Source organism: Primulina tabacum, chromosome 16, assembly GCF_025594145.1.
Source record: "Primulina tabacum isolate GXHZ01 chromosome 16, ASM2559414v2, whole genome shotgun sequence".
In the NCBI taxonomy this organism is placed as follows: Eukaryota; Viridiplantae; Streptophyta; class Magnoliopsida; order Lamiales; family Gesneriaceae; genus Primulina; species Primulina tabacum.
The window spans coordinates 32,524,293-32,546,681 of NC_134565.1; the positions used below are offsets into that span (position 1 = coordinate 32,524,293).

The following is a 22,389-nucleotide window of genomic DNA, read 5'->3' on the forward strand; positions in this document are numbered from 1 at the left end:
AACTCTGGTTCAATTCAAATATTTGGGGCAGCAGAAACTACGCATAACAATAACTTGAATATATTGTATTTTGCCAAGATGGTCACGAACTTTTTACATCACGCAACTTGTTGTTTAATTTGTTGAAATGAAGAAGTACCTTCATTACAACCTCACCAAAAGTGGTTAAACCAGCCCATGCACTCAATATGGAATATAAGGTCCATATCACAGCTTAGAAAAGTACTTCATTACAACCTCACCAAACGCACTGCGGGAGCTAGAATCCCAAACCATAAACCATGCCATGCGTTTAAAACAACATTTTGAATGGGATGTCAAGGCACGATAATAGCTGCAATTTAACAGCGGCAATCCCAAATCGCAGCTGGTAGTGAAGTCGTGAAAGCGTACTGGACTTTCCCGAAAGATAGCTGACAAGGTGATGGCAGAAAGCCAACTCTATTTGTCCCACGATGAAGTGTTACTTGAGTCATACGGAGGCTTGTAGAAACACGAGAAGATTCCAAATTCATGCCTGCAGGAAACAGTGTGGTTCGCAAAGGCATTCAATGGCATGCAACAGCTTTCTCCGTGGGCCAACAGCATCTGCACCCATATCTTTAAGCTTTTTCATGTTAAGTTTTGCCAGATGAAATTTTCCAACACATCTCCCATGAAAAATATTAATAAATCTGCCGAGCCCAAGGGAAACTAGCCAATTTTCCAATCCTCCAGCCTTTTTCAGTTTTTTCCCGAGATATGATGCTCTCATCCTTTGATTCTGTAACACTCTACTTAAATCATACATCATGAAGCCTTTGCTCACTTTTGTGGCAGTACAAAGTCCAATATTTGAGTCTTCTCCAAACCTATAAAGTGGTGAATCGTCTAAGGAAATTCTCTGTGATGGAGTTGGTGGCTTTTGGGGTGTTAAAGTGGGTTCAGGAGGATGAACTGTTTCTGTAGATGGAGTGGTATGCTTGGGTGATAATGTAATGGATTTCTCAGTTTGGTGAACTAATTGTTTCGGGGAAGGGGTCAATGATGGGCATTGTGACTGGGAATTTGTTTTTCTGGGAATTTCTTGTAGCTGACCCTCCCCTGCAATAGGAAACGTGGACTGCATCTTAATAGGTAATGCTGGGATTATAATTGTGACTCGCTGTTTCTTGACCAGTGTCCAATCACCGTGATCAAGTGGATCAACTTCAGAGACACCTTGGATTTTCTTATTCTTGCCAACACCAAAGGGAACATGTCTTTGTTTTGGCTTCACCATTTGTTCTGGACCTGCATACATTGAATCACGTCAGGAAACAATTTCCACTTGGAGAATAAGAAATCATAACTGAAAGTATTCAAGTCACTTGTAAGAAATCATAACTGAAAATATTCAAGTCACTTGGAGAATAAGAAATCACAACCGAAAGTATTCAAGTCGACTAGTAATAAAGGCTTTATAGGTTTGTTTGTGTTAAGTGGTGAGCGTAGTGACCACCGTAGCTCGTGTAGCCGATGTAAAATGTAATGTATGTGCAATGTTAAGAAATAATTTGCTCATGAAAACTACATATAAAACAAGTTTAAGTCATACATTCAATCTGTAAGGGTTTAAAAAAAAAAGAAAGTACATGTTTTCTTTCACAAAAACATCATAGACCATAAACAAAACAACAGTTCTAACAGCATCAAACGAGAAATGATACCAAATACAGTCTACATCAAAAGTTCAAAACCAACCATAAATTCTGGGGACCGGACTGAATATAAACACAAAGTCACTCAAAAACTATACAATTCAGTACTGCAGACATCAAATCTACATCGAAGAGGAAACAGCGAAACCACGTAGCCTCTTATTTAATCATGTTCGACCGCCCGTTAAGCCAAAATTATTGTAGAATCACGTTCCAACCTGCTTTCCAACAGTGGAATGGGGGCAAAAAATATTAATGAATTCAACCGAGATCTGTGGAGTTCAGTTGAGCGAAGGAGAATTTCACCGCATTTTAGGACACAGGGTTACACACACAATTTGTTGTGGGATGCTAATTCTCTAAATCTAATGAAAATATGGAAAAAGAAAACATCATGCTAGAATGTTCATGCCATTATACAGTAATTTTAAATGCATCTCGACATGTCATGCCATTATACAGTAATTTTAAATGTGTTTCGACATGTTTGTTCTTGACACTCCTTGTCAAAGCTAAACACAACTAGCTAGTAGAGATTGAGAGTGTAACTTCTTTGAGGAATTTTGCAGATTCATTTCTCAACCTTTTGGGTTTACTTATAAGGCTTCAATAATTTTATTTTAATCGTTTTTTTAATACTTCTTGCTTTTATTTTTATATTTGTTTAATAGAACAAGCTAAAGCATATGTCATATTTCTTTCACGTTCTGGTGCAATGCTAATGATCTGATGTTAATTTGAAGGAGGAGGTTGCTAAAGAATTTGGTATACCAGTTCAATTCCAGCGTTTTTGGATTTGGGCCAAAAGACAAAACCATACTTACCGCCCAAACAGGCCATTGACGCCACAGGAGGAGGCACAAACTGTAAATAACAATACAATTTAATTTCCATTTACCTCTTAATACAATCACAGAAAAAATCCTTTTTGAGAATTCATAGTGTGCTAACATATTGAGTGAATTCAGGATTTTAAATTGTGAGTTATGTGTATGATATGATCAAGCACAAATAATGCACTTTACCAGTAATTAATGGGTAAGAATGATTGTAAAATGTGTGGGCTCCAATTTGAGTGGAGGTAAATGGATCAGTCCAATGTGCGATCTTTGCTCAGAAATTATATGTTCGTAGTTATAGTCCCAAATTTTGTCTTGGAAATCTGTTATTAGGTGTGGATAGCATGAGCCTTGTATGGGCTTTTAATTCAAAAAACTTCTTCAGTGAAATTTTAGAGGCAGATTCAAACTTTAGTGGCTGTGGTTTTCTCCTTGTGCATGGTGAGTGGTCTAAATATCCAACCACTGATGTTGGATGTTTCTGAGCAACTACCAGAACAAACCAAAATCTGACCCCCATGAATAAGCTCCATTAAAGTTATTGAATTTTGGCTTGCCAATATTATCTTTCCTAATTATCATTCATGTAAGGTGAACCATTATAGTGCTGTATCAGTTGACACTTGACAGTGAGGCCTGGGTTAATGGTTGATCCTTACGGGAAACGAAAAATTATCAGCACCTGCTTCTTCGGCATCTATGCTAAAGAAAAGCGTTTGATTTGTGATGAAACTCCTTGGTTTGAAATGCCTACTGAGATCATTAGCATACAATTTAATAAGGAGCGTTAGTAGTGGTTTGATTATTTTTCTGCTCATAATGATTGGGTTAAGCTCCTTCGCAACTTTTAATTTCTCGTTGTATATATTTGGCTAAAGGGGGTGAGTTGTCTTGGATATCATAAATTGAGAATTCCTTTCAGATTTTTTCCTTTTGCCGATTCAGAAGCCTATCAATTTTCATATGTCGGTGGCATGGGGTGGGGGTGCTGCTGTGTAAAGGCATCAAACTAACTGATACCTAAATTTCAAAACCAAACTATCCACCCCTATGAATATTTATAATCACAAACGGCTGAATTACCTATAAAATGCTTACCTTGAATTGTGTGCTAGATGTCCAAACAATATTCCTTTAGAGTTTAGTCTGATGGAAGGACATAAATTATTCTCTTTATGCTTTTGGCTGTCTCTTAATCCACTAATTACCCTTTCTTTCCACAATTATATTTCTTCAATGATCTAATGTTCTATTTTCATTGCCTTCTGTGTATTCAAAGATGCAACCAATATTTCTCCCTGTTTCTTACCCTAATTGATCAAATGATGCCACCTTAATATATCTCATGGCATGACTAGCATTAATGCACATGTGAACGCATCGAAAATTTTTGTTTCAGCCTTTTGATTTTGATGCCCTTGCTTCTTGTTCAACTATTCCTCGTATCCATATGGATACCATGATTGCATTGATATGAGATACATGTCGGAGATGGTTTTGATTACTCATTTACATTCCATTTTGCCATGCTTCATCTATTTCCGTGAGACAAAGCACTTTATAAGATACTGAATTCTACTTTATTTCCTTTTGTTAATTCTCTAAAATTTTATTCAGCCTTTTGTCAATTATATGTTGTACAGGTTGGAGCATTGAGGGAAGTTTCCAATAAGGCCCACAATGCAGAGTTGAAGTTGTTTTTGGAAATAGAGGATGGATTGGTATCTTCTTTACCACATTTTATATGACCTGATCGCTGGCATTTGAATTGAACGTTGAAGGATATTCATTGTTCCTATTTTACCTGCATTTATGTTAATGAATTACAGGGTTTACATCCTGTTCCTCCACCTGAAAAACTGAAGGATGACATACTGCTGTTCTTCAAACTTTATGACCCTGAAAAAGAAGAGCTTCGGTATCTATCTGAATGTATATATTGTTTGTAATGTTCGTTTAATTAAAAGTACCGAGTCAAGTTGATTTTTGCAATTTTCAGATATGTCGGGAGACTTTTTGTGAAAAGCTACAGCAAACCAATTGAGATCCTAACAAAACTAAATGTGTTGGCTGGATTCGCTCCTGATGTAGAGATAGAAATCTTTGAGGTATTTCTGGCGCTATTTTACAGTCTCAGTTTGGACTTACTCTATTTAATCTGTGCTGTTGATCATATGTTTTTGCCTTTTGCCATTTAAGAGCATTGAATTATACTTGCATAACTAATGTCGTGGGTTGCAATTTCTCTAGGAAATTAAATATGAGCCATCTGTTATGTGTGAACGCCTCGATAAAAGAGCTTCATTTCGGTTTAGTCAGGTATTTTATGTTGTACGTTAGTAGTTTTTTTATTCAATTGGGTTCTTTTTTAAAAATTTTATTGTTGTTATGGCTGTTATTTTGTTACTCGTTCTTCCTCCATCTCTCCTCCCTAGATTGAAGATGGGGACATCATTTGCTTCCAAAAACGACCTCTGTCCGAAGTTCAAGAGAACATCAGATTTCCTGAAGTTCCATTATTTTTGGAATATGTGAAGAATCGCCAGGTCAATTTTGTACATTTTAGATGAAAATTTAATATTTGATTGCAACACATGAGGTGGCACAATTTCTGTGATTTGAATTTTCTCTGTTCTGTGCTATGGAGTTCTTCGTTATAATGATTTTTCCTAGTTGCATGGCTGAAAAGCTACTTCCTGTCCCCTTCCCTTTCTGAAAGAAGTATTTCTTCTTCAATCTGTAGTTACTTTTTGCTCGAACTAATTTCATTATATATTTGCCCTTCTACAGGTTGTGCATTTTCGAGCTTTGGAGAGACCCAAGGAAGATGATTTTTCCCTGGATTTGTAAGTTTTTTTGTACCATTGTATTAACAGTTGATAACAAAATAAGAGTAACATTTTGATTTATTCCTTGAAAGTTTCAGAAAGAATTTTTATCATGTTTGGATTAAATCGACAGAGCAAAGAATCACTCGTATGATGATGTTGTGGAAAGGGTGGCCAAGCGCCTTGGCTTGGATGACCCATCTAAAATTCGGCTTACTCCTCATAATTGCTACTCTCAGCAACCAAAGCCTAATCCTATCAAATATAGATCAGTGGACCATTTGTTAGACATGCTGGTTCACTACAATCAGGTAGCTCAGCCGTAAACTGTTTTGCCCACTTGTATTTTGTTATGTTTCTTTGTTTTATTTTTTTGAAGGGGGGTGGTGGTGTTGGGGATGCTGAGACCAGTTAGACACTTAGACTGGGTGTCTGTGTTATTGTTAATGGATTGATGGTATTTTATTTCTCGTGATAGATCTCTGATACACTCTATTATGAAGTGCTGGACATCCCTCTTCCAGAATTGCAATGTCTGAAAACTCTGAAAGTTGCCTTCCATCACGCAACAAAGGATGAGGTGCTACTATTGCTGTGCTACTTACTGATAATGTCATTTGTCTGCTTAAGTTTTATAAATTCATTAAACTTTACTACATTGTCTTTTCAGGCTTTAATTCTCAATATTAGATTGCCAAAACAAAGCACTGTTGGAGATGTCCTCAACGAGATTAAAACAAAGGTAACCTGTCAACCATTGCCTTTGCATAATTTTGTTTTTGTAGCAGCATAATATTGATGGGATCTCACATCTTATGCACCCAATCATAGGTAGAATTGTCTCATCCTAGTGCTGAACTCAGGTTGCTTGAAGTTTTTTATCACAAGATTTACAAGGTAATTCATCTACCCTGATATTGTTTCTTTTCTGGATATATTGTCAATTGTTTGCTTTTGTGCTGTTTGCAGCGACTAGTTTAGACAAAATTGTGTATCTTTATGATACACTAGTCAGGATAGTTTTTAATGAATATCTTAGATTTTAACGAAATTTTTTACAAACGATCTGACCCTTGCATGGTTCCTGAAATTCTGTTTAGAAAATTCTCCTTGATTTGCATTGGCTTGAATAGATATTCCAGTCGCTAATTTTCTGGAATTTTAATGTCGCATTGATTTTATTATCTTCTGAATTTCTGTATCCTTCTAATCTATTCCGGGTTCTGCTTTCTTAATTTTGCAGATCTTTCCTGTCAGTGAGAAAATTGAGAATATAAATGACCAGTACTGGACATTGCGTGCTGAGGAGGTAAATTCACTTCTCAAGATCTTTAACTACTTTGTTTTTGCACAATAGCCTGCACGGCTGTGAATCCTATTTTTAACTTTCAAAGTTGAAGCTTAGCCTGCAACATTAAAGATGAGTTTATTCAATATTATTTAGCAGATGAATTATAAGCAATGTCTGATGATGTGTAGGAATACACAAGCACAGCGATTTTGAAAAACCTTCCATCATGTGTTGTTTGGAGATCACTTATCTTATTTGCATTTTTTTTTTGCTGCTATGGCGAAAAGATTGACATAGTGTTTTTTGTTTGTTTATATGGTTTGTAATTTATAAATTTTGTTCTCTTTCAGATTCCAGAAGAAGAGAAGAACCTCGGGGCCAATGACCGGCTGATCCATGTTTACCATATTACAAAGGAGAGTGCGCAGAATCAAGTGGTACTAAAGCAGATCCTGCAGTAATTGCCATATAATGCTGTTTGGTTGTTTCTATACATAATCGTCGTTATCTGACAATAATGATCTTGAGTGATGCTAATATTCAATCTTATGCATGGATGTAGATAATGAACTGTGCAACTATTTAATTACTTGTTTGCATTATATGGAACAGCAAGTCACAAATTTTGGGGAACCATTCTTTCTTGTCATCCACGAAGGTGAAACATTAGAAAATGTTAAAGTGCGAATTCAAAAGAGGTTGCAGGTTCCAGATGAGGAGTTTTCTAAGGTATGCCGTATTTTTACATTTGAACTTCAGAGATATTTGTTCCCTTTTTTTTTTTCTCGAGAATGAGCTCCCTTGGTTTTGCTAAAATACTATTTTTGATCATGGGATTTCTTCCTTCAGTGGAAGTTTGCATTTTTGTCCCTTGGACGCCCAGAATATCTCGAGGATTCTGACATTGTATCCAGTCGTTTTCAGGTAATTTTCCTATCCGGGTCTTTGTTGCTTGATTTTCAGTATTTTTTTTGTTAGTGAATTATTTTACTTTTTCCTAGATGATAAATCAAAACAAATAACTTTCGTTTTTCTCTCTTCCAGAGAAGAGACATTTATGGCGCTTGGGAGCAGTACCTAGGGTTAGAGCACTCAGACACTTCTCCTAAAAGGACTTATGCTGCAAGCCAGGTAATTGCGTCCGACTGCTATATAGGTGATAGATTTTATATGATTGATATAGCTGATAGGTTTTATATGGTTGTCGCTTACCTTTTATTTAATTATGATTATGATGCAAGGCTATAAACAAAACTATAGAGGAACTTCATATGTTCATTCTGAATTATCTTTAAGTTTTGAACTGAATTCTCAGTTTTCCCGTATGATATTGTTAAACTGTTTATATTACCCAGATTATGGTCCGAACCTTATATCATATTTTACCCTTGTGACCATCACAGAACCGCCATACATTTGAGAAACCTGTGAAAATATACAATTAAGTGGGAAATGCACCTGAAAATATGCTTACTTTGATATCAAAACAAGAAGGTGAAAATCTTGAAGTGTGGATATTCAAAGGAGGAAACAAGCATAAAGATGCTTGATGATCGTTCTTTCTTCTCATCTCCTAGGGATCAAGGGTTGTTTTCAGTATTATCTTGTCTCACAACTTGAATTGGATGAAGGGCTTTGGATCTTTAGATGTACTTTGATTTTTTGGTGGTGGGTAGATATTATTCTGCTTCTCTATCTTCCAATTTTATCATTGGTTGAAGTACTTTCCTTTGTAAGTTATTTTACTTATTCTTAGATTTTGATTGATGGGGTTGTATAGTTGCTATAGTTAGGCCTCCCTCCGTTTAGCGCTTTTTCTTTTGTTCGAGTTTCATATCTTTTTGTTTTGATTGTATTTCATGTTTTATAGGGGACATTATATGATGTACAAGAGACGGTTAATCTTGCAAATGAGAGAATATAAAAAGTAGACCCTTTAATGCTTAGTATTTCTCTGCACGATCTCATATTTATGTAATAGATAGATATATATCCACTTTCCCTGGTGAGACTGATAAGATATTTCTTCAGAGTGGCCTTTTGATACCATTAAGACAGTTAATCATTCATGATATTTTGTAGAACACAACTAACAAGCATGCTTTAATACCATTATACCCTTAAAAAAAATGGACTAGAGAAATTTTTGCTTATAGTTTGTCTGCTAAGATATGCAAAATGGTTAATGAAGGATACACAGATGAAATGCCCTTTCATTTATTATTTCTCACGGGCTATATACATATATATATGTATCAACACTGGAATTAATATAAACGACTCGAACAAACATTTTATTGATTTGTACGGTCATATAGATGTAATTTTGAAGCAGAACAAAAGAGATATAATTGATTATTAGCAAGGCAGTAGACTTTTTATGTAAAATAGACTTTTTATGTAAGAATTACACAAAATCTTTTAATATTATATTAATATATATATATACATATAGTTAAATACCAAATGCATGCGCCTGTAGCTCAGTGGATAGAGCGTCTAATTCCTAAGCAGAAAGTCGTAGGTTCTCGACCCCTACCTGGCGCGTATTTTGTACAGCTCTTATTTTTTTCTTTTTCGTTTTCCTTTTACAAAACTAGAAAATAGTCCACGACTCTACGTGCAGATCCCTTAAACGCGGTGGTCTTAATCTCTTTTTGTCACTTTGAATTCCAAGCATTCATTAAGAGGAAAATCACGACAAAAAATTGGTACATCAGCTTCATCATCAAGTTATAATTCTTGTCCCCATTACATTTTCGTCTCTCCTATTTCGATTTCTTAATTTGTTATGTATGAAGAGAGGGACCCCAAAAATATATTATATCAAACATACATGATATATCTTTTCGTCCACGTTAAATATCTATAGGAGAAAGAGGCATAGAACCATACGAAGCAATAAGACCAATCCAAACTCTGGTTCAATTCAAATATTTGGGGCAGCAGAAACTACGCATAACAATAACTTGAATATATTGTATTTTGCCAAGATGGTCACGAACTTTTTACATCACGCAACTTGTTGTTTAATTTGTTGAAAAGAAGAAGTACCTTCCCTCGTTTTTCACCTTTGCGAGCTTGGGTTGGGTGATTTACAAACTAAAGATGTTGGGTTCGACCAAAAGTGGTTAAACCAGCCCATGCACTCAATATGGAATATAAGGTCCATATCACAGCTTAGAAAAGTACTTCATTACAATCTCACCAAACGCACTGCGGGAGCTAGAATCCCAAACCATAAACCATGCCATGCGTTTAAAACAACATTTTGAATGGGATGTCAAGGCACGATAATAGCTGCAATTTAACAGCGGCAATCCCAAATCGCAGCTGGTAGTGAAGTCGTGAAAGCGTACTGGACTTTCCCGAAAGATAGCTGACAAGGTGATGGCAGAAAGCCAACTCTATTTGTCCCACGATGAAGTGTTACTTGAGTCATACGGAGGCTTGTAGAAACACGAGAAGATTCCAAATTCATGCCTGCAGGAAACAGTGTGGTTCGCAAAGGCATTCAATGGCATGCAACAGCTTTCTCCGTGGGCCAACAGCATCTGCACCCATATCTTTAAGCTTTTTCATGTTAAGTTTTGCCAGATGAAATTTTCCAACACATCTCCCATGAAAAATATTAATAAATCTGCCGAGCCCAAGGGAAACTAGCCAATTTTCCAATCCTCCAGCCTTTTTCAGTTTTTTCCCGAGATATGATGCTCTCATCCTTTGATTCTGTAACACTCTACTTAAATCATACATCATGAAGCCTTTGCTCACTTTTGTGGCAGTACAAAGTCCAATATTTGAGTCTTCTCCAAACCTATAAAGTGGTGAATCGTCTAAGGAAATTCTCTGTGATGGAGTTGGTGGCTTTTGGGGTGTTAAAGTGGGTTCAGGAGGATGAACTGTTTCTGTAGATGGAGTGGTATGCTTGGGTGATAATGTAATGGATTTCTCAGTTTGGTGAACTAATTGTTTCGGGGAAGGGGTCAATGATGGGCATTGTGACTGGGAATTTGTTTTTCTGGGAATTTCTTGTAGCTGACCCTCCCCTGCAATAGGAAACGTGGACTGCATCTTAATAGGTAATGCTGGGATTATAATTGTGACTCGCTGTTTCTTGACCAGTGTCCAATCACCGTGATCAAGTGGATCAACTTCAGAGACACCTTGGATTTTCTTATTCTTGCCAACACCAAAGGGAACATGTCTTTGTTTTGGCTTCACCATTTGTTCTGGACCTGCATACATTGAATCACGTCAGGAAACAATTTCCACTTGGAGAATAAGAAATCATAACTGAAAGTATTCAAGTCACTTGTAAGAAATCATAACTGAAAATATTCAAGTCACTTGGAGAATAAGAAATCACAACTGAAAGTATTCAAGTCGACTAGTAATAAAGGCTTTATAGGTTTGTTTGTGTTAAGTGGTGAGCGTAGTGACCACCGTAGCTCGTGTAGCCGATGTAAAATGTAATGTATGTGCAATGTTAAGAAATAATTTGCTCATGAAAACTACATATAAAACAAGTTTAAGTCATACATTCAATCTGTAAGGGTTTAAAAAAAAAGAAAGTACATGTTTTCTTTCACAAAAACATCATAGACCATAAACAAAACAACAGTTCTAACAGCATCAAACGAGAAATGATACCAAATACAGTCTACATCAAAAGTTCAAAACCAACCATAAATTCTGGGGACCGGACTGAATATAAACACAAAGTCACTCAAAAACTATACAATTCAGTACTGCAGACATCAAATCTACATCGAAGAGGAAACAGCGAAACCACGTAGCCTCTTATTTAATCATGTTCGACCGCCCGTTAAGCCAAAATTATTGTAGAATCACGTTCCAACCTGCTTTCCAACAGTGGAATGGGGGCAAAAAATGGAATTTCTTTGACTTACATTCATCTGAGACTCCAATCTCAACAACATAAATAAAATGAAAATCAGAGCAAGAAAATTTGGTTCACAATCTGATCGCATCTCGTACCAACACAGGAAAATTCAAATCAAGAGAAGAGCATCACAAATGATGGAGCTGGTCATGCTCGGAAACTCCAATAAATATCGATCAAGTTTCCAACTGTACAACAATACTATCACAATTAACAAGCAACCCAAACATTTCATTCCACAAAACTCATGATTTTGTTAATATACACAAATAAAACCTGATTATTTTCGTCCAGGATTATCGAACAAAATGGAAACCCTCGTGATTCGGGTCGGTTGTGAGGTTTGATTTCTTCACGGTTTCTGCGTGGTTACGGGTTGACCCATATTTATATCAGCAGGCTATTTGACTTCAATCAAATCGTAGAGTCAAGTTCAAGGAACAAGATGGGTCGGGTCCTTTTGTTTTTGTTTGTTATTTTGAAAGACGTTTTTTACTGATGATTTACGTATTTTATTATTAGGCAAAAATTTGTGTGAGGCGAGTCATATTTTGTGAGACGAATCTTTTATTTGAGTCATCCATGAAAAATTATTACTTCACATGGAAAGAATATTACTTTACACCCCAAAATTGATTTTCTTAAACAACAATCACTTGTCATAAATCTTATATACTATATATTAATTCGAGTCTAACAAAGATAAATTAGTGTGATGATAATTTTTTTCAATCCCTAAAATATATATTTTCCCAATGACACTTACAATTTAGTAATTTTTTTTGCAAAAAACTCAGAAAAATTTAAATTTGATTTTTCATTTTACAAATTTAATTTCTAATTTTTTTAACAATTAAAGGAAAAAATGATTACACTAACTTGTAACGAGTGAGTTGGTAAGATTTGAGATGACGTGAGAATACATTATTTGACATCATGATATCGATCTTCGTGTGGAACATATTGTTTTATTAAAATATCACGGAGATGTGTTCAAAAGGTTAGTATCTGCAGTTCTCTACCTACTTATATACATCATATAAAATTTACCTTAGGTATGTTTCCAATTCATGGGTAACCTTTATAAATTAAAACCATACAAAACAAAACAATAAAAAGCCAATAAAAAAACTCATGTCGCATCGCACGTGTACGAGGATATGCAGTCACGTGACTATTTCAACACGTACATTACATGCAAAAACAATCCCTCTTATATTCTCATCTATATCGTCGTCCGAGAATTCGGACGTTACTTCTCCCACTTCGTACCCCTCCCCCTCCTCAATCATCTCCCTCCATTTACAGACAGAATAAAAAAAACTATCAAATCGAAGCCCATCAAAATCTTTTCCGAAATTTCGGTTTGAAATCTGACATTTGGATTTAAATTTTCTTGAGAAAATTATGTTAAATAATCCGCAAGCATGAAATTCGGGGAAACGTTTACGGAGTATTTTGCAGGCGCATCAGGAGAGGTTTATTGAGGAATCGACTCACGTTGAGTACAAAATGTTGGATTAAAGGTGTGCTTTTAGGCTTATGGGCTTTCCATGTGAGTGAATGGAAATTTGGAAAGGTGGGTTTGTCCCACATTGGAAAAATGAAGTGGTATAGATAAGTTATATTGTGTTGCACTTTATGGAGGTGTAACTATGATTGGTCAAGAGGCTCTCTTTCGCGCACACAGGCGCAGGGGGGTGCAAATCATGGGCCCGATTTGCAGTGGAAAAAAAAGGCTTGACTTGTGTGCAAGCGTACGAGCGCGACCTGGGCGCGTCGAATGTCGGACCGATCAAGGCAAAAATCGCCTAGCAGTCTATGCCATCTTTTGTTATTTTTTTTGGTTGGGACCTTTCACATGCCCTTGAGACCTTTCATATTGCTTGGCTATTGATGCTTCATCTCACCAACTCTTGGTGTTTCATCTATCATCTTTAAGGCAACCTTTGGCCTTTCATATGGATGGTATTGACATGTATAAATAGGATATGTGCTTAGCCAAGAAAGAAGAGAGAAAAAAAAACACCTGCAAATTCAGTTTCCCCTGCATTCTGTTTTCCATCTTGCTGTCGTTCTGCTGAATTCCTGGTTCTGCTGAAATTCTGCTACAGTACTGAATCTGCTACAGTACTTTTGCTACAGTACTTCTGCATTGTTCTGCTACAGTACTTCTGTTTGTTCTGCTACAATACTGTTTCTGCTTGTTCTGCTTCTGCTCCGTCTACTGATAAAGTTCAGGTACTGATTTTGTTCGCTAGCATAGTGCTTTGTGCTGCAACTCTGCTGGTTTGCGCGTTGTATCCTGGGAAACAGACGTCCGCTGAATCCTCGGAGCACATACTGGAGGGGACGAATCTATTTTAAGGAAATTGTACAAGCTACAGACCTCGGTTTGATTTAATTAAGCATTATTCTATTGTTTTCCTCAAGATACTGATTTGCTGGTTTTATACATTAGTCATATTCTACTGAGAACAGCACGCTTGTTTGATTTATCTAACACAAAAGGCTTAAAAAGGTTCTCAAAAGTTGCAGGAGATGCAGGGATCTCAAGGATTCTTCTGAAAATAATGGAGAAGACGATGCTTTGTCTCCGTGTTGTCAATACGAGTCTGCCCACGTTAGTAATCTCTCGATTTTGCTGATTTAACTGTTAATACGTTTTATGTTTTTATGATTTTGTGTGTAGATGCATGCAAGACTTGGGTTTTGAGTTTATTTGCTGGTTTCATTTCAGGATGGAGTTTTTGTGGAGAAGAATAGATGGGATTGAAATCTTTTAGATATCCATATAGTTTATTTTTCGTTCATGTCACCTAAAGTGCAAACGAAAATATAATCGGAACACTACATTTTATGTGTTTGGCTCGTCTCCCAGCTAGAATTGCTCGAACTTGAACATCGGGCTCTATTGCAATCAAATTGAACTCAACCTCATGAAACTTTTATAAGCATATTTGAAAATATCATTTATAATGTTGAAGCTGTCAATCTACTGCAACAAAATAATTGACGTTTGAAAATAAATTCAAGCATACTTTAGCTAGCTTGAAAAACGCAAGCATTTAGATCTGTTTGCGTTCCCATGCCACCAGGCGCCAATAGTTAATCACATTTTTGGGGTTCAGTTTTTTGTTATCAATTCATTAAAATATGAAGAACAAACATGACTTGACTTGGTTATTTTATTTGGCTAATGACCAATGTTGAACTTCCTTTTGATGACCCACATGTTTGAATATTGGCTCGAGCTTGTTTCAGTAAGTTAGGGAGTGAGTGAATGAATGAATGCTTAAGCAATAAATTGATTGAGCCCAGTTATACTTGTATCGAGTTGAGCTCATTTGAGTGCAGTCTAGAAGCTTGATAAGATGTTTTATCCAACATTGAAAACTGTGTGAATGCATTTACTGCTAGAACCCTGTTTATGTGGGATTACATTTTTTGGTTGGGAAAGAGATAGATTGTGAATTTTTTCTGATACTGAATGTTTTCCCAGTGAACTCTTGACATAATATATTCATCTTGATAATATGAAAGCATAGTTATCACAAGCTCCCAAGATTTGAGCGTAGGCTCAAAGCCTCAAAGGTTGGAGAGGCTCAATCATTGTGCCTTGACATAGGCCAAGGTTCAGTCCTTTGGATAAGTGTCCACCTTACTCGTGATGAACCAACCCTGGTATGCTTTAGAGGTTCGAAGTACTTTTCCAGCGCATTTTAAATGTAGGAATGGTAAATCTAAGGTGAAGTAAAAGATAACAGTCAGTCCATTTTGTAAATAGACTTGTGGGTACATATTTTATTGCCATTCAATAGTTTTTAATATAGTTATTTGGTTATATCTGGTGAAATATTTTCAAGATAGTATGATCCTATCATATTATCCCTTGGGGTACGTCAATTGAACAAGACGTATCTTTTGCCTGGCATCTTGCATCATCTAGGCTCCAAAATGCCCATGCGCCTGATTGTGCATTGCACTTCTAATGTCTCATGATGAAAGGTACTTCAATTGTTCATATGCTATAAGCACTAGAGTGGGATGTAAAACTTCTTGCAAATTTTTATCCCCTTACATGAATTGTAGTATGTGATCGGAAGTTCTTTTCTGAATTTACAAAGGAGGCTTCGGACATTGCCTGGTGCTTTAGTTTGAGAGTGAGGCGCCTTTTCAATCTTCAAGACCATGGAACTAAAAGATACATCACAAGCTTCCGCCAATGTTTTAGGAGCCCCCATAATGGCAAGGCACAAGAATGTCGAATGTTAGTTGAATATGTTATGATGAATGCTTTTGCCATGCGGAAAATCCTCAAGAAGTATGATAAAGTAAGCAAGAATAAGAGTGGTTTTAGATACAGAAGCAATACAATTCAAAAAACGTAGAGATGCTATCAGATTGTTTGTGCATTTTTTCTAGTTTTTGATGTCCTAATTACTTTTGTGTCGGTGCACAGTTCTGATAATGGCAGGAAATTCAAATCTAAAATGCGGTCAAAACACATGGAGATTCTACAATCACCGTGGTTGATAGAACTTGGGGCTTTCTTTATTAATAATCTTAGCGAATCAAACAACGGAAAGCTTGATGAAGAACTCAATCCATGTGATTTAAGTTCTTCCGATTCTGTTATGACGTTGACACTTCCAGACAATGTGAAATTAGAATACAGTCTAACATGTGCTATTTGCTTGGTAAGGTTAGTTTCTGGATCAGGATTTTATTGGTAATGGTGAAAATACATTTTTTTGCTGTAACCCGAGTTTCAATTTTTATAACTTACAGGAACTTGTTTTCAAACCATACGTATTGGGATGTGAGCATCTCTTTTGCAAATTATGTGCTTGTTCTGCAGCTTCTGTAATGATCTTTCAAGGCCTCAAGGCTGCAGATTCTGATTCAAGATGCCCCGCCTGCAGGGAGGTTAGATATGTGCATACTTGTGGCTTTTAACTGCTGTTTATGTGTGCCCGTATTTATTTGTCATTTCCATTTCATTTAAACACTATTAACTTCGCTGAAATACCCTATTCGAATTGACGTCAGTGAATCCACAATATTGCTTTATTTCTTTATGGCATGTATATAAAACATGTATTCAATATCTTCAATTAGATAGCTGGGAAATAACAATTACCCGTTGGGTGTTTGAAATTTATAAAAGAAGAATCTATAATTTGGAGGCTAGAATGTGTTTGAAATATATAAAAGAAGAATCTATAAATTTGGAGGCTAGAATATATCAAAACGAAATATATTTCAATAGAATTCTTGCACTACAATTCCATTGATTTTACAATGCACTCAACTATTCTAAATTGATGCTCTCAAAATCTCTTTTCTAACTCATGCCGTGGAGTATTTTTTTTCATATGACCACGCATTAGGTTCATCTTTTTTATTTTCTACTCTGAAATACTATGCTTCACTTGAAAAGCTTGCTCCAAGTTTTGAGTAGTAAAACGGCTCATTCTTTCTCATGTGCTTTCAAAGATCCATAAGTTCATCCAAAGACAATTTTGATAAATATTTGTATTCTTCAATGGTTGCAACGATGTGCTCAAATATCGCTGGTAGTTTCCGCCCACACCACTTTTTCTATTATTTTTTTTGTCCTCAGCAGCATCACCATATCCTCGAATCTGGTTAACCACGGTAGTCACTCTGGAAAGAACTCTTGGACAGTTTCATTGTCCTTCATGGCTAAGTTGTCAAATTCACGCCATAGATTTTGCAGTTTGATGGAAATCATCTTCTAATAGCCTCCAAATTGCTTTTTTAAAATTTCCCATGCATTTTTTGATGATTTGACACTACGTGGAAGAACAGAATGGCTAATCCCTTGGTGCATAAAGGTCTGGGCTCTTGCATCTTTGTTCATGTTCTCCTTATGCTATAGGCAAGCTCGCTGCTACTTGTTGGCACCATCTTCGTATACTTACTGGATTATCAGGCCAAGGGGTGGCCCTGATACCAAATTTATGTTGGGTGTTGGAATATATAAAAGAAGAATTGATATATTTGGAGGCTAGAATATATCAAAAAATGCAATATATGTCAATAAATTTCAATAGAATTCTTGCATTACATTTCTATTTAATTTACAATGCAATCTTGATTAACTCAAACTCACTCAATTTTCTTTCTTGTTCTTCTGAGAAGTTTGCTTTGTTCTTGTCTCTATCTTCCTTGTACCAACAAACAATCTTTATCTACATGATTTGCATTTCTGTATCTCTTGCGTTTGTTGTGGCAATCTTTTCTGTCATGGCCATTTCTTTTGCAAATTCGGCAGTAGGAATTTGAATTTTGATCGAAGTTTCTTGGATGAAAATTTCCTCTGGCTAGACCTAGTGCTCGAAAATTTGAATTTCAACCACGACCTCTTCCTATTGGTCCTCGTTGCACATAATTGCTCTTTTCTTTGTTCTGGTCATTTGCACGACTTTCCTTGTTAGCATCAACGTCTTCTTGTTCTGATGGCTTTTCAGCATCAATATTTTTCTCTCCTTCCACAACTGGTTCTTCAGTTTCCGTGGCCATCTCATCAGCTGGTGTTCCCCTATCTTTACTTCTGAGGAGTATGATTCATCCAACTTCACGAACATGTCTTTATTCCCTCACGTGGTTGCTGCATTCACTGTCTACATACCAAATGTTCTGATAACTTTGCTCAAGTCTGAAGAAAGGAAGGTTAACTTGAACAAAGAACTTGAGGAAATTTTGAACAACTCAGAAAGGATGTCCGGATTACAAATTAAGAGAAGAAATTTGCAATCCACAATCTCCGGCAAGCAGCTGAATCATCATGAGTAAAATTGCTTCATTACTAAGCTAATCAAAGTCGGTCAAAGCTTGGCATAAGAATGATCCACGTTTGCTTGATGAGGTGCTTTTCTACACATGCAAGTGAAATTGCTTCTACAAGAATCCTTGAAGTCGGTCAATATGTTGGGTGAAAGAAAAGGCCGCGTGAACTTGATGCAAGAGATCAATTTGACCGCCTAACTGTTGCCTACATTATCCAATAAGATGCATGATTAGTTCTTCAAGATTAAGTTTCCATTCCCTATAAATAGAGATCCATTTTGCATTGTAAAATCAATGGTTTTCTACTGCACGAAACCAAGAAAGAAAATTGAGTGAGTTTGAGAGAATCAAGATTGTATTGTAAATTAAACACAGAATTGTAATGCAAGAATTATATTGAAATCTATCGACATATATTGCATTTTTTTTATATAAACAATCACCACTGTTGTCATGCAAGGTGAAACATGGCAATTTTTTTTTTTTTAAAAAAAAAGATGATGCAAGCTATAATTTTTGGTACACTGCGGTACTGGGTTCCTACAGTTTTTAAGCCATAAAACGTCATGCTATAATTTTCTGGTACAAGTACAGTGCTTGGTCCTAGAATTTTAAAGCCATAAAATGCTGCTACTTTTAACAAGAGTCTGGTTTTAAAATCTTGATTCTTAATGCAGGCGGGCGTGTATGGTAGCGCTGTACACATGATGGAATCATCTTTGCTCTTGAAGAAACAGTGAGTACTAATAATCTGCATGGTTATATTTTATTTCTTTGTTTTTGGTTAAAGATGGCTCATTTTTATGCATTCAACCTTGTAGTTGCAAGGAATACTGGAGTGAGAGATCAATTTCGAAACGAGCTGAAATGGTGAAGCAATCAAAGATCTACTGGGATTTGCAATCCAAGTATACGATTGGATATTGACGTTTTCGCAATCCATCTGTTATATTACCAGTGGATGCCAAATATTTCGAAGAACAAAGACTGTTTTAAAAAAAGGGCAGAAGTTATTTTTTCTCCACCAATCCTTAGTTTTTAACATCTTTAGGATTTTGAATCCTTCGTTGTAATAACATAAATTTTCAGTTAAATCCAGAGTTAATATGATAATGTTGACAAAAAATTTTGTGAGACGGTCTCACGGGTCGTATTTTATGAGACAAATCTCTTATTTGGGTCATCCATGAAAAAGTATTACTTTTGAGTAGCTTTCTTGTGAGACGGTTTCACGAATCTTTATCTGTGAGACGAGTCAACACTACCGATATTCACAATAAAAAGTAATACTCTTAGCATAGAAAATAATATTTTTTAATGGATGACCCAAATAAGATATCAATCTGACAAAATACGATCCGTGAGACTGTTTCACATAAGTTTTTGTCATTACTTTTTATGCTAAGATTATTATTTTTTATTGTGAATATCGCTAGGATTGACCAGTCTCACAGATAAAAATTTATGATATCGTCTTACAGAAGACCTACTCGATGATATTTGCATTAGCATTTTTGCTTCAATCCCTTTTTTCCTTTTGAAGGAAAAAAGTATATATCATGTATTCACAAACCAAAAAAGTTTAAAGAATCGAAATTTAAGTTACTTAAATATTAAACTATTCATCGTGTATTGATATTAAAACATTTATCCTGTAAATACTATCAAATAATTAATAGTAAGTAAAAAACTAAACAATTCGCCACCTATTATATGATAGGTAAGAGAATCTATAAAAATAGGCCGTGAGATTGAAAAGCTAAACGATTAGTGTATTAAACAAATAAACTGAACTTTAATTAAGATGTTATAGAAAAAAAAGTGTGAAAATTGAAGAAATACAGAGTGAGTGAAAAGCTCAAGTCGCAGTGTTGTAAAACTGAATAAAATATGTTTATATAGCTAAGATAAATACAAAAAAAATAAAATGACTAATCTATCATTGAGAGCTAACAATAATATATTTTAATAAAAATAATGATACTTAGAGACAACAATATTAATTTGAACACGTTGAATTTGACTTTTATAGTCCTGTAATGATGTGCCTGTGGTTAAGCTAATAATCAATCGACATGCTTTTGTTTCAACTTAAACGTTTTATTTGCAGCATCTGAATCCAAATTTATAATGTGTTCTCTTCTCGGGATCGATTATTGTATTTCAACAATCTTTTTTTCAATAATTTTATTTTTTGCATCAATGAAAATTGAACTTAATTAGAAGTTAAAATCAATAATGATAACGGTTACGGAGAAACTTCATTGGATTTTGTGCATGTCAATTACTTCGTTGGTCAAACTGGCGTGACGAAGGAAATATCAAGTGCTGCTACTCTATGAACTAAAATAGAAAAGTTGTTATAATTATTCCTCACGTATTAGGTCAATAATTTATGTGAGAGGAACTTATGGTGTTATATTTTTTTTGGAATTTGGTATTTGATAATAAAAAAATGAAATTCGAGTATTGTTTCAACTGAAATTAAAAGATGATGAGCAGGTCTCTTTGTGAGACAGTGTCACGAATCTTTATCTGTGAGACATATCAATCGAACTCATATTCACAGTAAAAAGTAATACTCTTAACATAAAAAGTACTACTTTTTCATAGATGACCCAAATAAGAGATCTGTCTCACAAAATACGACTCATGAGACCATGTCACACAATTTTTTTGCCAAAGAGATATATTGTTGCCCAAATATGACGTGGTGCGCAACATATAATTTTAATATAAGTAAATCATTTCTAATTTATTTTAGCCAAAGAAGATAAATTTCCATTATTCTAATGTTTACCTAGGGTAATTTGGGCAACTAAATAACATTAAACAAACATTTTTTAAAAAAAAAAATTGATCGTCATACAGTCGAATAAATTTGAAAATTATTATTTAAAAAAAAATAATAAAGTTCGACCAAAGTTCGGGTGCTGCTTTTTCATCGGGGTTGCTAGTGTTCAATTTCATTTGCAAAAGAAAGATATTGAGCCATCTCTTGTAGTTGATGGTTGGCCCTTCTCCACGTACGAATCAGAGGTCCACCCGACATGACTCATGGCTGTCCAGTGCGTAAAGTGATGGAAAAAAGGGGTGGTGCGGTGCGTGCTTTTGATCACTCGGGCCACACTTTGTCCCAAATTATTTCCAGGACGAAATTGCTGAAATACCCTTCGTTCGTCCACGTGGAAGGATGTGATTGGTGGATCGGACGAATCTATTAAAAGTAGTCATCCATAGCTCACTGTGCGTGGTTTCTGAAGATGAAAAAGGCAACCAAAAAATGGCATTCGTGACAACTTTTTCAACCACCCGTAATTAAAATAAATAAATAAATAAAAATTCGTTGAAAATTTTGCACTTTTATTGTTAGCAATCATCTCAAATCCACATACAAGTTTAATTATACCCTCACTTTCCAATTTAATCTCGACTTTTCCTAATTGGAATCATTAAAATAAGATGAGTAAGTTTTAATTGATCAAAGGATCAATCAGTCATACGAACTTATAATATATTATAAGATTAAAATAAAAGTAATGCAGAGAAAACAGTAAAATGGCCAAATAATTCGTATCTTAAAAAAAGCGAGTCTATAATCGTGAAAAGAGTTTACCAAATCCATCACTAGCATAATAATATTTTTAGCATAAAAAATAATATTTTTCATGAAATGAGATTGGTCGAATATCTATATCACAAAATTGACCGATGAAGAGTTTTTTTTGTGGAAAAAAAAAAGTAAATAAAAAAAGCAATCTTCTTATCAATCTTGTTCCCCAGCATATGCTTCCACTAGTCATTCTCACCCAAAACTCATCCTTCTCGATCAGCCTCTCTTTCTTCCTTTATCCCAAAACATGTAAACCTCTCATATTAGAACCGAAATTCAAGATTTTGATCCAAAAATGAAAGGAATAATAATCAGAAAACTGAAATCTCTCACGGTTCCCACTTGGAAGCCAGGCCTAGCTCAACAAAGAAGCACTCCGATTCAAGTATTTCAAGACTCCATTAATGCTACAGAACA

General features: G+C 35.4%; 3 protein-coding genes and 1 pseudogene across 8 annotated transcripts; 2 read left to right on the forward strand and 2 right to left on the reverse strand.

Annotated features, from left to right (window-relative positions):
• Positions 1–219: 219 nt before the first annotated feature.
• On the reverse strand, positions 220–1,811 carry LOC142528642 (uncharacterized). The gene is made up of 2 exons (XM_075633726.1): positions 1,778–1,811; positions 220–1,272 (listed from the first exon to the last, which is right to left on the reverse strand). Exons 1-2 carry the CDS (start codon positions 1,794–1,796, stop codon positions 512–514), a joined length of 780 nt encoding a protein of 259 aa, XP_075489841.1. The 5' UTR covers positions 1,797–1,811; the 3' UTR covers positions 220–511.
• Positions 1,812–2,580: 769 nt separating this feature from the next.
• On the forward strand, positions 2,581–8,583 carry LOC142528641 (ubiquitin C-terminal hydrolase 13-like). Its single transcript, XM_075633725.1, has 17 exons — positions 2,581–3,232; positions 4,162–4,239; positions 4,348–4,436; positions 4,518–4,626; positions 4,769–4,837; positions 4,954–5,064; positions 5,309–5,364; positions 5,480–5,657; positions 5,825–5,926; positions 6,017–6,088; positions 6,178–6,243; positions 6,590–6,655; positions 6,988–7,074; positions 7,250–7,366; positions 7,487–7,561; positions 7,682–7,768; positions 8,041–8,583. Exons 1-17 carry the CDS (start codon positions 3,218–3,220, stop codon positions 8,080–8,082), a joined length of 1,419 nt encoding a protein of 472 aa, XP_075489840.1. The 5' UTR covers positions 2,581–3,217; the 3' UTR covers positions 8,083–8,583.
• Positions 8,584–9,790: 1,207 nt separating this feature from the next.
• On the reverse strand, positions 9,791–11,989 carry LOC142529942 (uncharacterized). Of its 6 annotated transcripts, XR_012815996.1 has the most exons (3): positions 11,820–11,989; positions 11,430–11,499; positions 9,791–10,875 (listed from the first exon to the last, which is right to left on the reverse strand). XR_012815996.1 is itself a non-coding variant. In XM_075635665.1 (2 exons), exons 1-2 carry the CDS (start codon positions 11,396–11,398, stop codon positions 10,115–10,117), a joined length of 780 nt encoding a protein of 259 aa, XP_075491780.1. In that variant the 5' UTR covers positions 11,399–11,413; the 3' UTR covers positions 9,791–10,114. The 6 variants fall into 6 exon arrangements, 1 of the variants encoding a protein (XP_075491780.1); XR_012815993.1 differs by lacking the exon at positions 11,430–11,499; XR_012815997.1 differs by lacking the exon at positions 11,430–11,499 and having other exon boundaries at positions 9,791–10,933.
• An 827-nt stretch (positions 11,990–12,816) lies between these two features.
• On the forward strand, positions 12,817–19,421 carry LOC142529509 (putative E3 ubiquitin-protein ligase BAH1-like; annotated as a pseudogene).
• Positions 19,422–22,389: the final 2,968 nt, after the last annotated feature.